The sequence below is a fragment of the Argopecten irradians genome, chromosome 2, assembly GCF_041381155.1.
Source record: "Argopecten irradians isolate NY chromosome 2, Ai_NY, whole genome shotgun sequence".
Classification (NCBI taxonomy): domain Eukaryota; kingdom Metazoa; phylum Mollusca; class Bivalvia; order Pectinida; family Pectinidae; genus Argopecten; species Argopecten irradians.
In genome coordinates this window covers 64,149,181-64,163,496 of record NC_091135.1, presented here as the reverse complement: position 1 = coordinate 64,163,496, position 14,316 = coordinate 64,149,181, and the positions used below count along the sequence as shown (strand labels likewise).

The window sequence follows — 14,316 nt, the reverse complement described above, 5'->3', positions numbered from 1 at the left end:
ACACCTACCTGACATAGATACAGATGGCAGTCCCAGTGCGTTGAGTCCCATGGCCTGTAGTTGGGACAGATGAGGTTGAGAGGAGGCTGCAGCTTCGTCCCAGGCTTTCCTCATCCTCTCCATGTCCCGTTGTTGTCTCATGGGGTCGGGGATGGGAGACTGTGAGGTGATGTCTCGCTCTGTGTCTGACTGGTTCTGAATGTAGCCTTTCACTTTCTCTATGTGCTTCTTGGTAAAGATGTGGTCCTGGATGGTATACTTGTGCGAGTATTTAAATTTACACAGAGAACATTCCTCAGGGGGCTTGTGGAAGTCTACATTACTGTAACTGTTAGGCATGGTCAGTTTGTGTTTCTTCTCCTTGGCTCGTGCATTCTGGAACCAAACCTGTACCACACGCTTTGGTAGACCAATCTCTCTTCCTAGCATTTCACATTCAGCCATTGTTGGTGTCTTGTAGTCAACAAAAACCTGTTTCATAATCCGAACTTGTACACTTGTCATCTGGGTTCGGTAGCGTTTGCCCATGGGTGGGGTGAGGTGAGAAGATCTTTCCATAGACGGAGATGAAGTTTTGCTTGAATCTTTGCTGCTACTGAAACTATCACTGATGGAATGTTTACTGGTAAACATGTCGTCTGATCTTCGAGATGAACTGAATCCCTCGGTACTCCTGTCGCTGAGGTCTGTTGATGCACCATCGGAGGACTTCTCTGTATCAGTGTTGACACGTAAGGGCTTACTGAGGTCCAGTGGAGCTTCGTAGTCACTAGCACTGCTGTTTAATCGAGCATGACTACTACTACTGCTTGTTGTTGTCTCATGCTTTGATGGTGTTGGAATTGACTCAGTTGGCGTGGTTACAGAACCCTCCTTCTGACGACCAGTAGTACTCAGCTCAGTCATGTATTTCTTGAACGAATCTTCATAAAATTGTTTCATTGAAAGCTGAAGGGGATCTCCAAGCGAGCTCATTCCCATTGGCATGCTGGTTGGCTGCATGATTGGGAGGAAGGATTGCATCCTGGGAGGTGACATGAGGCGGTTAAGTTCGACAGAGTTACCACTTGGTGACATAAGTGAGCCTGGAGACAACTGTGATCCACCAGGACTCTCAATGGCTGCATCAGGAATGGTATCAATGTTGATATCTCCCTTTGCCATCTCCTCTGGATGTTTAGTGGCAAGATGCGACTCTAATGCAGATTTCGCACGAAACAATGCTCGACAGAATGGACAGCGTTTGTGGATCAGCTGTTGGTGAGCACGATACTGACCCTTACGTTCTCTGGCTCGAGTGTTCTGAAACCAGACCTGTACAACTCGCTTTTTCAGACCAACATCTTTGGAAATATTTTCCAGCTGTTTACGACTGGGATTGCAGTCTACTTGGTATTTTTGATACAGATAATCCAGTTGTTCAGGAAGAATCGTGGTTCGTAGGCGCTTGTCTCTTGGTTGATCATACATATCCTCCTCTCTTTCTTCTTCCAACTTTCTCTTGAGAACATTTTTCGTTTCCTGTTGCTGCGCTGCAGCCATTGATTGCAGGACACCGAATGCACTGTTAGACTGAAGATCTGAGAAAAGACTTGGATTCATTGTGTGAACATTCTGGTGCTCTTGCCAAAGGTCAAATCTTTCAAATGACAGCAAGCATTTCTCACACTTATATTTAATTCCTTCTGAATCTCTCTCTACGGAATGTTCGAGGGAATTGGCAGAACCAGACTCTGATTGGTTGGCATCGTCTTGTGACAGAGTCGACCAGGAGTCGCTATCATCCTCTGTCACACTCATGGATGTTTGTGACTTGTCACCTCCAGCTCCACCACAGGCACCACCGTCTGAGGTACAGGACTTCTTCTGGTGGCGGATCAGATCATAATACCGCTGGAACACAGCTGAGCACTTTTTGCACTGGTAGTTGAGACCAGGAGTTCGGTTGTATGGCGAAACCTGATTTTCCTGATTTGAGGAATCGCCTCCAGACTGAGGCTGGTTTTCATATATCTTTCTTGCTTTCTGTCTAGCATTTTGGAACCACACTACAATCACTCTTGGGCTAAGATTAAGCATGTTGGAAAGATGGTCAAGTTCATCATCCTTTGGATAAGCATTCTGTTCAAAGTATTCCTGTAGAACTTTAACCTGATAGTCACTGAATCGTGTACGGTTAGCTCGTTTGGAGTACGAGGGTGAGGATTCAAATCGAGGCCGGATTTCTTCTGTGTTACACGGAGCCATGGGAGGTAGGATGAATGTGTTGGGTGTTGGTGTTGACGTCATTGATGGTGCTCCAGACATGCTGATCATACTCTCACCACTATCGCTCATGTCTGGAGTCTGAGGTCGCGGGGGCTCCACACTTCGTGGCTCAGTCTTTATCTCCTGGACACTTGGCAAGGGATTTGGAATAACTGGGGTGACATCTAATGGGGAAATTTTAGTTTCCATGGGAATAGGCATTTCATCCTCATCTTCCTTTTTGACAACAACGTCATCTTCGAGTAATTTATCTTCCATCATTGGAAGCTTCCCTGTTTTTTCGTATTCCTCAAGATCCAAGGTGGTGGATGGAGGATTATTGAAGTTGTATGGGGAGTCTTTGTTCCTTTGTCTTTCCTTGAATAGTGTATTCCTGAACCAATGTTTGATCACCTTTGTTGGGAGTCCAGACTGCTCAGACATCTTCAGAATCTGCTCCTCACTCGGTGAGTTATTAATGTCAAAATGTTTACGGAGAATTTTTAATTGTTCATCATTAATTCTGGTGCGAGCCCGTTTCTGGTTCTGCATGGCTGCAGCATGCTGAGCAAGCTGCTGCTGCTTCTGTATTTGTTGTAGGTTGTTTTCAGCTTGACTGGTAGATGGAGACACCATTTTCTCAGTACCAAGTGGGAACATCATTGGCATTAACGGGGGCTGCATGTTCATCGCCATAGCAAATGGCATATTCATCGCCATAGCAAATGGCATGTGCATTGGCATGACAGATGAGATGTCCATGTGAGGGCTCATTTGTGGAGGTGGAGGAGGGGGAGGAGGCATCTCCTGACTCGAGTTATTGTCATTTGCTGTCTCTCCACTCTGCTGAGCATTTGCCAGCTCGGCTTGTGCTGTTGTGTTGGGTGCAATATCTGCTTCCTTAGGTTGTTTCTTTTCCAAATCGCATCTGAATTTCTCACCGAAGTCCTCAATCATGTCAATGGGAACAACTTCCTTGTGGACTTCCTCCTGGTGGGCCTTCAGCACCCATACACTGGAGAATTCCTTTAGACATGTGCTACATATACACTTGTTAAGTTCAGGAAGGTCTGATTGATAGGCCTCAGCATCCTCTTCTTCTTTTTCAGTTTTGACAGGAACCATTTCATGTTGGTCCACCTCCATTTCTTTTTCTTTTTTCTCTCCTTCTATTTCTCCTTCATCTGTCTTCATACCAGGCTTTGTGCGTTGATTAAACTCATTAAAGTGCATCACACACTCAAACCCAATGTTTTCCAAAAGGTTTCTTTGGACCTGTGTCTTCAAACGACTGGCAAAGTTTCGTGGCTTCATGATGGCCGATTGGGACTGGGATGCTATGGCCAATGGACCAGGGTTGGAACCTTGCTGACTGAGGTAGGATTGCATCACCAACTGTTGGTGCTGCTGAGACTGAACACTGAATGGTATAGATGTAATGCTGTCGGATATATCAGTATCCTTCTTAATGCTTAATCCAGTTTCTTTCTTGATGTGTGATGAAGATGACGACGATGATTCTTGGCTGTTTTTATGATTAGATGATGAAGCTGATGTGGTTTCGTTTGATAATGTTTTTGTAGATGATGATTGTTGACTAGACACAGATTCTCCTAATGTACCGTTCTGTGCTGCTGTTGTGACAACTTGGGGAAGTCCTGGCAGTAAGGACATGGGTGGAAGTCCGGTTGTAATGCCTGAGAGGCCGGCAGTAATCCCTGGAAATATCAGTGGCTGGCTGCTATTGACTGACATGAGAGGTTGTTGCTGGAGAATCTCGGCCAGAATCTTTTTCTGATGCTGTGGTGAGATGTTCTTGTCATTTGGCTGTTCAATGAGAGGTTGAGACAAGTCCACCTGTCCAGTCAGCACAAGTTCCTGAAGTTTAGAAGCCTTAGTCTGGTGTGCCACTGACCGGATATGGATGTCCAGTGTTGACCCTTGACTGTATGAGGCTTTACAGATATTACATTTGTATGGCTTGGATTTATCAGATTCAGCTGACACGGGTGATGCTGATGTTGGATTGCTGGGTGAAGGGGGACCAGATGATGAGGTTGATGTTGTTGTCTCCGTCGGGTTCTGAGGAGGCTGTGAAGTCTGTGGATGAGAACTTGGCAGTTGTGGCGATTGTGATGAGGTGGAAGTGCCGCCCTGCTGCAATACCTGTCGATGTTTGTGAAGATGAGAGACAGAGTTGTAGTGGACCAGAAGGATGTTTTTCTGAGTGAAGGATTCCTTACACACATCACACTTGTACGGCCTGTTGGGGTCAAGGTATTTCTCCATGGGGTAACTTAATTTGTCCCCGCGACGATGAAGAAGAGTTTTGTTATGAGCAGTGAGATAGTTCTGCTTAGTAAATGCCAGTTTACAGCGGTGACATTTGTATTTGCGTGATGGGTCCTCATAGCTCCCCTCAGCAATAGCCTGGCTATTTATGTAGTCCTCCAGGAACTGCTGTTCTTTATAATTCCCATCAGTACCTTCCTCCTTTATGGCACTGTCAGGAGAACTGGCACTATTTTCATCACCGTTGTCCACAGAGAGGTTGATCCCCTCGTTGGAATTTGTGTCCATCATTTCTGGCTTAGACAAGACCTTCTCTCCAGTCTCATTGGAATTCACATCAGTCTTTGAACAATCTGTTGCCATATCGGGTGATTCCTCTGAGTTGACAACACCACTGCCCTCTGTTGGAGAGGAGGGACATCCGCCACCCAGAACCTTCTCCAACCTGGCTGTCTGTATTAAGCTTGACAGAGCTGCTGAACTTTCGTTGAGAACAATACTATGCTGCTCTCTCTCAGCCTCTGATAAATCAGTGTGGTCTACTTCAATATGCTTCCTTAATGCAGCAATAGATGAAAAAGTACTGGCACAGTAGCTACACCTGGTAGCTGCACGAATGAGGTGATATTGTTGGTGAAGCTGGAGTTTGTCGGGAGATTTGAAAGCGAGGCTGCACTGATTACACCTGAATTTATACACTTGGTGTTCCAGTCCAGTGCCTGGTTGCCTTTTGGCATGGATTTCACGGAAGTGAACTTGTAGCGCTGTAGCCGTCTTAAAGTACTGGTTACAACCTTTTTTCCAACACAAGTATCCTGGTCCTCTGGGTGTTTGCTTCAGCTCTAAATGTCCTAGCTCATTTTGGTGAGCGTACAGAGCATCAATGTTACTAAAAGTCTTTGAACAAGTTTGACATCTGTACTGGTCGTCATCACTGATTTTGTCAGTGCCAGCAGTAGTGTCTATAGCTGCAACAGAAAATGAGAAAACAGATTAGGTTTAAATCAGTTTATGTTAATATGTCTTGATTTCTAAGTAATTTAGTTTCAAGAAGATTTGACTATTATTTTTAAAACAAATAAATGTTACTTGCAGTCATTCATATCTAAAAACATTCTAACATCATATTTCACAATTGTATAACTTAATATTTTTTTTCAAAGTTAACTTTATAATACTATATCTTGTTTTAAAATCAACGTACCATCTTCTGCTGCCATCTTGGCTGCTTCAGCCTCCAAGGCTTCCATGTTTATTTCCTCTGATTCGTCGATCGGAAGCTGGGGAATGACAGAGGAGTGCCCGATGGCATTGGTTGGAGGCATGATCCAATCACCCTTGTCAACCATCAAAAGCAGACGATGAAGTCCCTCTGGTTTGACGTTGTGCATGGAAGTAAGGTGCTTTTCAAGGCGAGACTTTTCCTTGAATTCCTCCTGACAAAGAGGGCAGCAGATTTCCTTGGGTTGCTGTGAATGCTGGGAGAAAATGTGGGCCTGGATTCGGACCTCATTCACACTGCTATAGTCACAGTAGGGACATACATGGATGTGCTCTTCCCCACCTTCAGTGTTAGTTGATTCTACAAAAAAACAATAGGAAAAACATTTAGTTACAAGTGAGACACAATTAAGAAAAATTATCGAAATTTTTTTTTTATTAAATTCTTTCAAAAATTCAAGAATTAAAAAAAATTCAATTTAAATCATTCAGATGATATTCAAGAATTGTTAAATTACATTACTATATATATTACTGAAAAAATAACTCATGAAATGACTTATGAGGCAGCAGCTGTAAGAGTTACTGCCCTTCGCCCATTGCTGTATGTACCTGCTGTACTGGTAGAGTTTACGGTGATGGACTTTGTGGTTGGGTTGTTGTTATTGTGGTAAAGTCCAGGAGTGTCAGCTTTTCTCTCCTGTAGATCATTCTCATGGACTAAAGTTCTCGTCTCTTCACTCTCCCCTTCTCCATCTATAAAATACAAAATACAGGATCGTTAATTCTTGTTAATAATTAACACTGCTCACTATGACAGCATAATTCCTCTGTCTGTAAAATAATCAACAAAATCATTTCCTACTGAAACACAAACAAATAAATCCTGTTAATTATTGAGATAATGAACTTAATTAATACTGCTCACTTTGACATGCATCGCCTTTCTGAAATACAAGCAAAAAATTAATTAACTAAAGCTAATTCTATTGCTAATTACACTGATTCTTGCCTGTCATGTGAATACTGAATTGAACATGTCATACGGGGTAATAAATGAATTAATTTGGTAAAACATTTCTAAGATATAAATATAAATAATCCTATAAAATATGATATGGTACAGGTAAATCCACACCTTCTTCTCACCTGTCCTCAAGTACACAGGTACATAAACAACTCATCGTTTACATTAATACAAATCTACAATCACCAACAATCTATTTATCATGTTAGATAAAGACAATTTCCCCACAACTAGCCCCTAACTGGTTACAACAATAGAGTGAGACTTTCCTCCGGCTGGCCCCCTAATTGTAGCCCCTAATTGTACCCGGTTAGATGTTCACACTTAGATGCAAACTGTGTGTCTACTCGGATCCCAAGTGACAATGGCTTATCAAATGAATTGGGAAAGTATTACCGTTTAGCTGTAGGGACAATTATTAACAAGTATTTAAAGAATTTGTATGAAAACAAAGCCGACCTGAATCGCCATTCACTTGATATCCAGGATCACAGAGACGTGGGAAGTGACGGGGTGTCAGACCCTTAACTTGACTCAAACACTCACCTGGCACAATAATCAGGTGAAATAAGACACAGCACTGTAGCTAAATTATAATCTTGGAAAAGCAGCTCATTGTAGGCGAGGAACAATATCCAGGGAGAAACTTGATCATTATTACGCAGGAAGAGACAAATTAAGGATTCATGCTTCATCTAACAACAATTTCCATTTATATGTTTTTATAACAAGTTTTTATAACTTGAGAGATCAGCTCAGGTGAAGAACAATTTTAAAATGTCCTATTTATGTAAATAAATTCACCTGTACAGTCCAGCCGCAGCCGATCAGCAACAGAACACGCAAAATCCCACATTTATTATGTACGCTGATAAAAAGATAAAAATCTTTAATCAAACTTTGACAGGAAAAGAAAAAGAGAAATTTAATATAAAAAAGATCACCTGTTGGGAGCCCCCTAATCAACTAAGAAACCATCCCTTAATTCTTTGTAATCAAATGAAATTTTCTTCTGTCAGCTTATAATGATATGACAGCCTAGACCCGGCCCATTTACAAAACAATACAAAAAGAAACCAAAAACCCAGTCATTAAAAGGGGCACATTTCAAACTCTGGCTACTTTTTAACAAAAACAAGTCTTTTCAAGGACGGGTCAGCATTTTTATCAGGTTACAAATAGTCTTCATTTAGTGTATACCTAAAGACAGTGAAATACATTCTCCCCTCCTCTAGCCTCATTAATCCCTTGGTGAAAGTGTGCGCCATTAAATATGGCTGCAAGGCCCATTCAGCGTGTAGATCTGGGCCCAGTGATTTATGTTTCGGTGAAGTGTTACACCAGCTATCATTGCTTTTAATCTGAATTTTCCTGATAAGACAGAAACAGATTCAAGTTATCAAAAACAAAGTAGTTTACAAAATTCATGAGAAAATGGCTGAACTGTGTGGCTCTGTATACAGAATTATCTGGGAAAAAAACTTTCAATTTAAATTACATCAGTAGATTAATTGCTGAAATGGAGATTGGGAATCCTCCACAGTACCGTACAATGTTTGAGGACTATAAATCTGGTCCTTAGGCGATATTTATCACCAGGCTAGACACGGTTGTGAGGAATCCATCTTTATGATGAATATTCTAGGTTTTATTTCCAAAGATACATTCTTAGACAGCTGTCAAAATTTTGAAATTAACAAATGTTGATTTGAAATAAACTGTGAATATAGAAAGTTTGGTTTCCCTCAAAGTTTGAGTAATGAGTAAATAAACACATTTAGAAACTCGCTTTTTAATTCATTTCTACAAAACCCCTCTTATTTCTTGTAGAACACTTTTGATTTAGTCATACCAGAATCTATCATATAAGAAATGCCAGGAGAAACTGTGGGGAGATCAGGAAGGCTACCTAGTGTACATTGGTCCATACAGATGCCTTCGCTCATATCCACATCAAAAGCTCACATTTAGGAAAATTACATTCTGGTTTTGAAACAAAAGACCAGTAGCATAATAATTGTCCAATCAGAGAGTTTGTCTGATCTGGTGAAAGTTGATATAGTCTGCTTCGCTGACCCCTGTCAGCCTGACAATGCAGCAGATGCCAGTATTTTATAACGATTCTAAAGATAATGGCGCTCTTTAATATGAGTATGCAGCATGCAGTAAGTAAATTAATCTTTTTTTGTTTACCCCTGATAGCCTTTTCGTGACCCCTCTCTCACAGCAAGTACATTCCTCGCCCCCTCAGACTCCTGTTGTACACCCCCCCCCTCACATTAATACTGGACTGTACCAATGATCCCCCCTCCTCTTTATCCTATACATTAATCCCCCTAACCTCTCTACCCCCCCCCCCTCCTTGTGGCTGTAAGATTTCCTGATATATATGTTATATCTGCCTACAGAGATAATCAGTGGTATACAAATAGCCATTGGTAGGGTTACCCAATAAAAAATGCCCGCCCTCCTACACACCTCCTGTACATCCTAAAACCATATATTACTGTTCCTTAGTGTAAAACATTACTGATAACCCAGAATGCCGACTTGTTTGAAATTGTGACTGTCAGGGAAAAAAACATATATAACTTTGCCCTCTACTGTAAACTTTTTATGTGAAAAATCCAATCAGAAGGAACAACTATAATTCTTGTTTTTATGTAGGAGGATTATGAAATAAAATACTATTAAGAAGGCAAAAATAGCTCCAACAAAATATTAAATAACATTAAAATAGTTATTGTTTACACAAACAAGAGTGATATATGATGTTTGAGCGGTTAAGACAAACCTGATCTGACCAGTATTACTAGGTCTACACAACTGACAGCCAGCTATTTGTATAAAGGCTTACTAATTGTGTAGCATGTAAGTAATTCCTTGTATAAATCTAACATTTGTATTTAAATAATTGCTCCTAATTAATGGTCAACCTTTAAGGATTATATCCTTCCACGAGACGGAGGAATGAGTGCCCTTCGGATTTCTACCAGACCATTACTCCTACAGCCATAGATGTACTTTTATGGTACCAAAGCAGCCACTTGGAATTTTCCCGGTTCTTTTTGCTATTGTTTCGTTTAATTCGGCTATTTCATTTCATTGACATAAAAAATTCTCTGGCTAGGCGACCTCCATTTCCAGTTGTGTAATTATATCTATTGTCTCTGACTCGGCATAAGATACACTTGCCCGCGTCGTCGAGGCATGGTCTAGGCACAGCGCTGTGGAACGTTACTCTAATTGCATCTATTCTCTCTTTCCATAAAAAAGAAATTACATAGAAAAATCGATAGATCAATCATGATAATCATTTATCATCTAATACGTAATTCACATCTGCATTAGCAAGTTAGCTCAGGGGCTTTACCGTACATCAGATCATGTATTTCTATATTCTAATCATAGACGAAGCAATTTATAATTTAAACTAGTTTTCAGTACACTCCCTTGAATAAGGAACTTGTTTTCCAGACTAATATAGATATGTAGACATTTCTAACTTTTCTCCTGAGATCTATTAAAACTTCTGATACATATTACCATATATGAGTACCAATCTATCAAAGCTCCATGTACCAATTACACCTGAAACTCTCCTTAACACAAATATAATGCCATTTTTCTCTTATAGTTTTTTGAAGAAAGATTTGTTTTTAAAATACTCTTTACCTCCTCCTTTCAAAATAAATGAATATGTATTATTTATATATATTGACAATGTCCCAAAACACTATCTTTCTCTGGGAAGATTTAACAATTGAAGATTTATATGTGTGTGGTTAAAAGCTTTCCTGGCCTCCGTTGAGACAATGTACTCGGTAAACTGCATGGAGACCTCCGAGACAATTAAGGAAATTCTTTTGTCTTTAACAGCCGTTAATGAGCTCACAAAACAATCACTTCCTCCACTTTTTTGGTCATATCATTTGTTCGCTTTTTCTTGGTTCCTAATTTGTTGTTTGCGTTCTGCTCTGCGTGGCTGTTGTCTAAATCATGGCTGTGATGAGGCTTCAATAGGACATCTGCCTGTCTTACTGCACCAGAAGGCTGATGGCAGCAGCAGCAAGGCATCGCTTTTGTTTCACAAAACTAATGGTCTGCTTCATCAATTCCTAGAGATCGGCAATCTACATTAATCTAATTACCCTACTAACAAACAAAATTGCAATTAGGGGCAGACAGTTTACTGACATTGTCTGCACAGTTTTTCATCCAATATCGTAGCGCTCACATTCTGTAAGGCTTCAGTATTGTTTTCTAGTGCTGGAGCACTGCGGAATATAGCACAGCAATGCAGTGGGAATGCACACCAATGTCTCCGTATCCAAAGCGCTTGATTATTTCTTCTTCAATTTGTTCTGCTCTATATCCCGAGACAAAAGACCTTCGCTTCAGATTAGAAAATTTTGTTTCTGTCCAAAAATTCCATGGAATAGACATCTAGTAATTAATGGGGGAGATATCGATTGGAGAAAAAAGTTCATCAGATTAGGCCAAGCCAGTGTTGTACTTGATGGAGAAAATAATACATCTCCGAGTGATTGCAAGTCAATGGCTTGATATTGCAACTGCCTAATTGCAACAATTATAACTGATGCTGCCCCGACATGGTCCCTTAAAAGGCTAAAATAATCTAATCAGGTTGAATTCCCATTGATTCTACCCCTGGTCTTACTATCCTCCATCATGATGAATCTCAGAGCCAATTAGAAATAAAAAGCTACAGCATCATGGGTAAAAAATGTTGAAACTAGACAGTTATGTGATTCGACCAGAAATTTGGATATGAATGTGACTCAATGAGGACTAGCCTAATTCTGTATTCATGTTAGAAAATCAAATAATAGAATAACAGATGAAAGGATCAGTCCAAGTTCTTAATTTAATAGGATTTTCTAGTAATGCTGCAGAAAGTGCACATCAACTAAAGATACACTTTGGTGTTATTTTTTCTGTTAATTTTTGTCAGTTATATTAGCTGTAACAAAATGCTGGAATTGTACTTTATTGCTGAAGACCAGAGTCCATAATATGATGAGAAGGCTATAGTGGCTTATAGTTCAGGTTACGCGACTGTGGTGACATAGTGGTTAAGGTGTCTGTAATGCACATGATCAGTGGTCAGGCTCTGACAGAAGGTCAATGATTTTTCTTGGGTTACTATGACTTTCCTTTTCCCCAAATTCTGTCCTTAAATGACCCTGACTATAAAATATAACATAAAACAGAACAATAATGAAAGGACAGTATGTTATGGTCAAAACCCAGACAGCAGAATATTGTGTGCTTGTACATGTGTCAGTGTTGGGGCCGCATGCTTTTATTTGCCATTATGGACGTATCAAATCTTGACTGATCAGACGAGTAAATTGCATTCAAAGCTCCAGAGGAAGACTTTATATCTGAACAAGACCAATGTGCAATTTTTAATGGCAAAGTTTTATTGGAAATTTTTTTACAGGAAAAAAAATTCCAACCGAAACTTTTAGAAAGTTGTGTAATTAGAGCTATCAGAAAACAATTTGTGTGACAGTGTTTAACAGAGCTACGTTACAGAGTGGGGCAGTCCTGTCCCGGTTTGGTGAACAGTACGTCTGGCCAGGGATGGCGTTTGTTGGTCGTGAGCAGACGATTGTTCTATCATTATGTCTGGTTGTCCAGGTACACTCATTTGTTACGGTAGCGGGTAAGCATTACAACTCTACCCATCATACAGTAGCATGCCAACCTATCCTGAACTGATAATTTCGTAATCTGTTTTATTTTACTACATAAATCACAGACCAGGTCAGAAAGAAGACGATGGTTCACCCTGTCTCAATAAAAAACCAATATGGAGAAAATGTCAGATGGAATTTTTGCTACGCTGATTATATGTGTATAAAGCATTATGATTCTGCCTCCGATTCTAAACTATATAGCGATCAATGTAGTCAATTCTCCACAGCTATTTTGTGGCGGTGTATTTTTATGACCTTGTGTGTTGGTTATATACGTAATACAATTATCTATGCCTGATCTATAAGGCTGTTTTCTTTGTTACCAGTTTAAAGTAAGTTTGGTTATAATTAACTTGTACAGACAGTTGATATTGATTTCTTGTGGAGCTAAGAAAATTGTACATCTCGGAACTTGCATAACTGTAGACCTATAAGCCCAATATATTCCTATTTTCTGTTGATGGCCTTTTCATATATATCATATCCAATATATTTCTCATTTTCATAAAATTACAATTTTGGTTGCCACAGTGACCATCTTGAGAAAGAAAAAGAACAAATACTCAGCTATGGAAATATGAGACATATCCTTATTTCGAGTAAATTAGATTTGAAGGATAATAAAACTTAATGACCACGATGTCGAAACTGCCAGACAATTCAATGTAATTGCTCCTGATGTAGAAAATTAAGGCTGGTTGTATCATCTAACAGTTGTATGATGGTCTGTGTGTAATGAAAGGCGGTCACCATCTCGGAGGAGGGAATCCTCCCTCTTTTATTGTTAGGCATTTCTTCTCTATATATACTAGAGAATTCTGCAGCCATTCGTCCATATATAATGCTACACATACTACTTAGAGCCAATTATAGGCCCAACCTTAGCATCCTTTGTTGAAATATGAAACAAAATTATTTCTCAATATGATGACTGTTATCTATTCCCATTGTAACTATAGCGACTACAGTTTGACCTATAAAACCTTCCTAGCCTCAATGTCGATCTGCTCCAAAGTTGGAAATTATTTTGCAATCAAATTATAAGGCTTCATTAAGTATTCAGGCTAGCTATTAAACCTCACCCAACTTCAGACATGTGATATGTGCTTGGCCTATATAGTTGATGCAAGAAAAATGTACACATTTGCATTTCAATAAAAGAGGTAAAACTGCTGTGGCTAAATGAGTGTAAATGAATATGTAATGACGAGAAGAAGCAGAATCAGTGATGGACCTAGCGTGACTTAAAATAGACATAAATAATCCTTGTCACAGAAATTCTCTGAGAGGCACAAATTATTACCATAAATGATTAAAAACAAAGGAGTGATAAATGTACCAAAATAGGATAAAAATGGAAAAGTGATAATGAATATTGATATGATTGAATATGAGCGATAAAACTTGATGATGTAATTTGTCATGGACAGCAATGGACACATAGATGCTGGCAATAAAATTATTTCCAATTAATGCAGCGACAGCCTGTTCAGATTCATGGATGTGCAAAACAATTAAAAGATGTCAAGCTCATCAGCATGAACATATTTCTCAGTAACTATACAACATCATTACTATGACAGCTATTTAATGAAAGCATGTATAGGCATTTAAGTATAGAGGGAGGTTAGCCAGAAGGCACTGGATTTCTTATCACTAATCCAGACATCTGTATGCAAAACACAAAACTAAATTATACTATATCTATTTATTGTATATATATGCCTACATCCATTTCATAAACACCAATTTGAATTATCTGAAAAATCTTTACGACCAAGTGGCATCGAAAGTTATACATGG

General features: G+C 39.6%; 1 protein-coding gene across 6 annotated transcripts in view; it reads right to left on the bottom strand.

The window, feature by feature from the left end:
* LOC138316208 (zinc finger homeobox protein 4-like) overlaps positions 1–14,316 on the bottom strand; it is a 325,938-nt gene that overhangs the window by 4,943 nt on the left and 306,679 nt on the right. For all 6 annotated transcript variants that reach the window (XM_069257789.1, XM_069257790.1, XM_069257792.1 and 3 more), the window contains 3 exons: positions 6,373–6,516; positions 5,744–6,121; positions 9–5,507 (listed from right to left, as the gene is read on the bottom strand). In XM_069257789.1, coding sequence (XP_069113890.1) covers positions 9–5,507; positions 5,744–6,121; positions 6,373–6,516 — 6,021 coding nt within the window. The remainder of the gene's footprint in view (positions 1–8; positions 5,508–5,743; positions 6,122–6,372; positions 6,517–14,316) is intronic.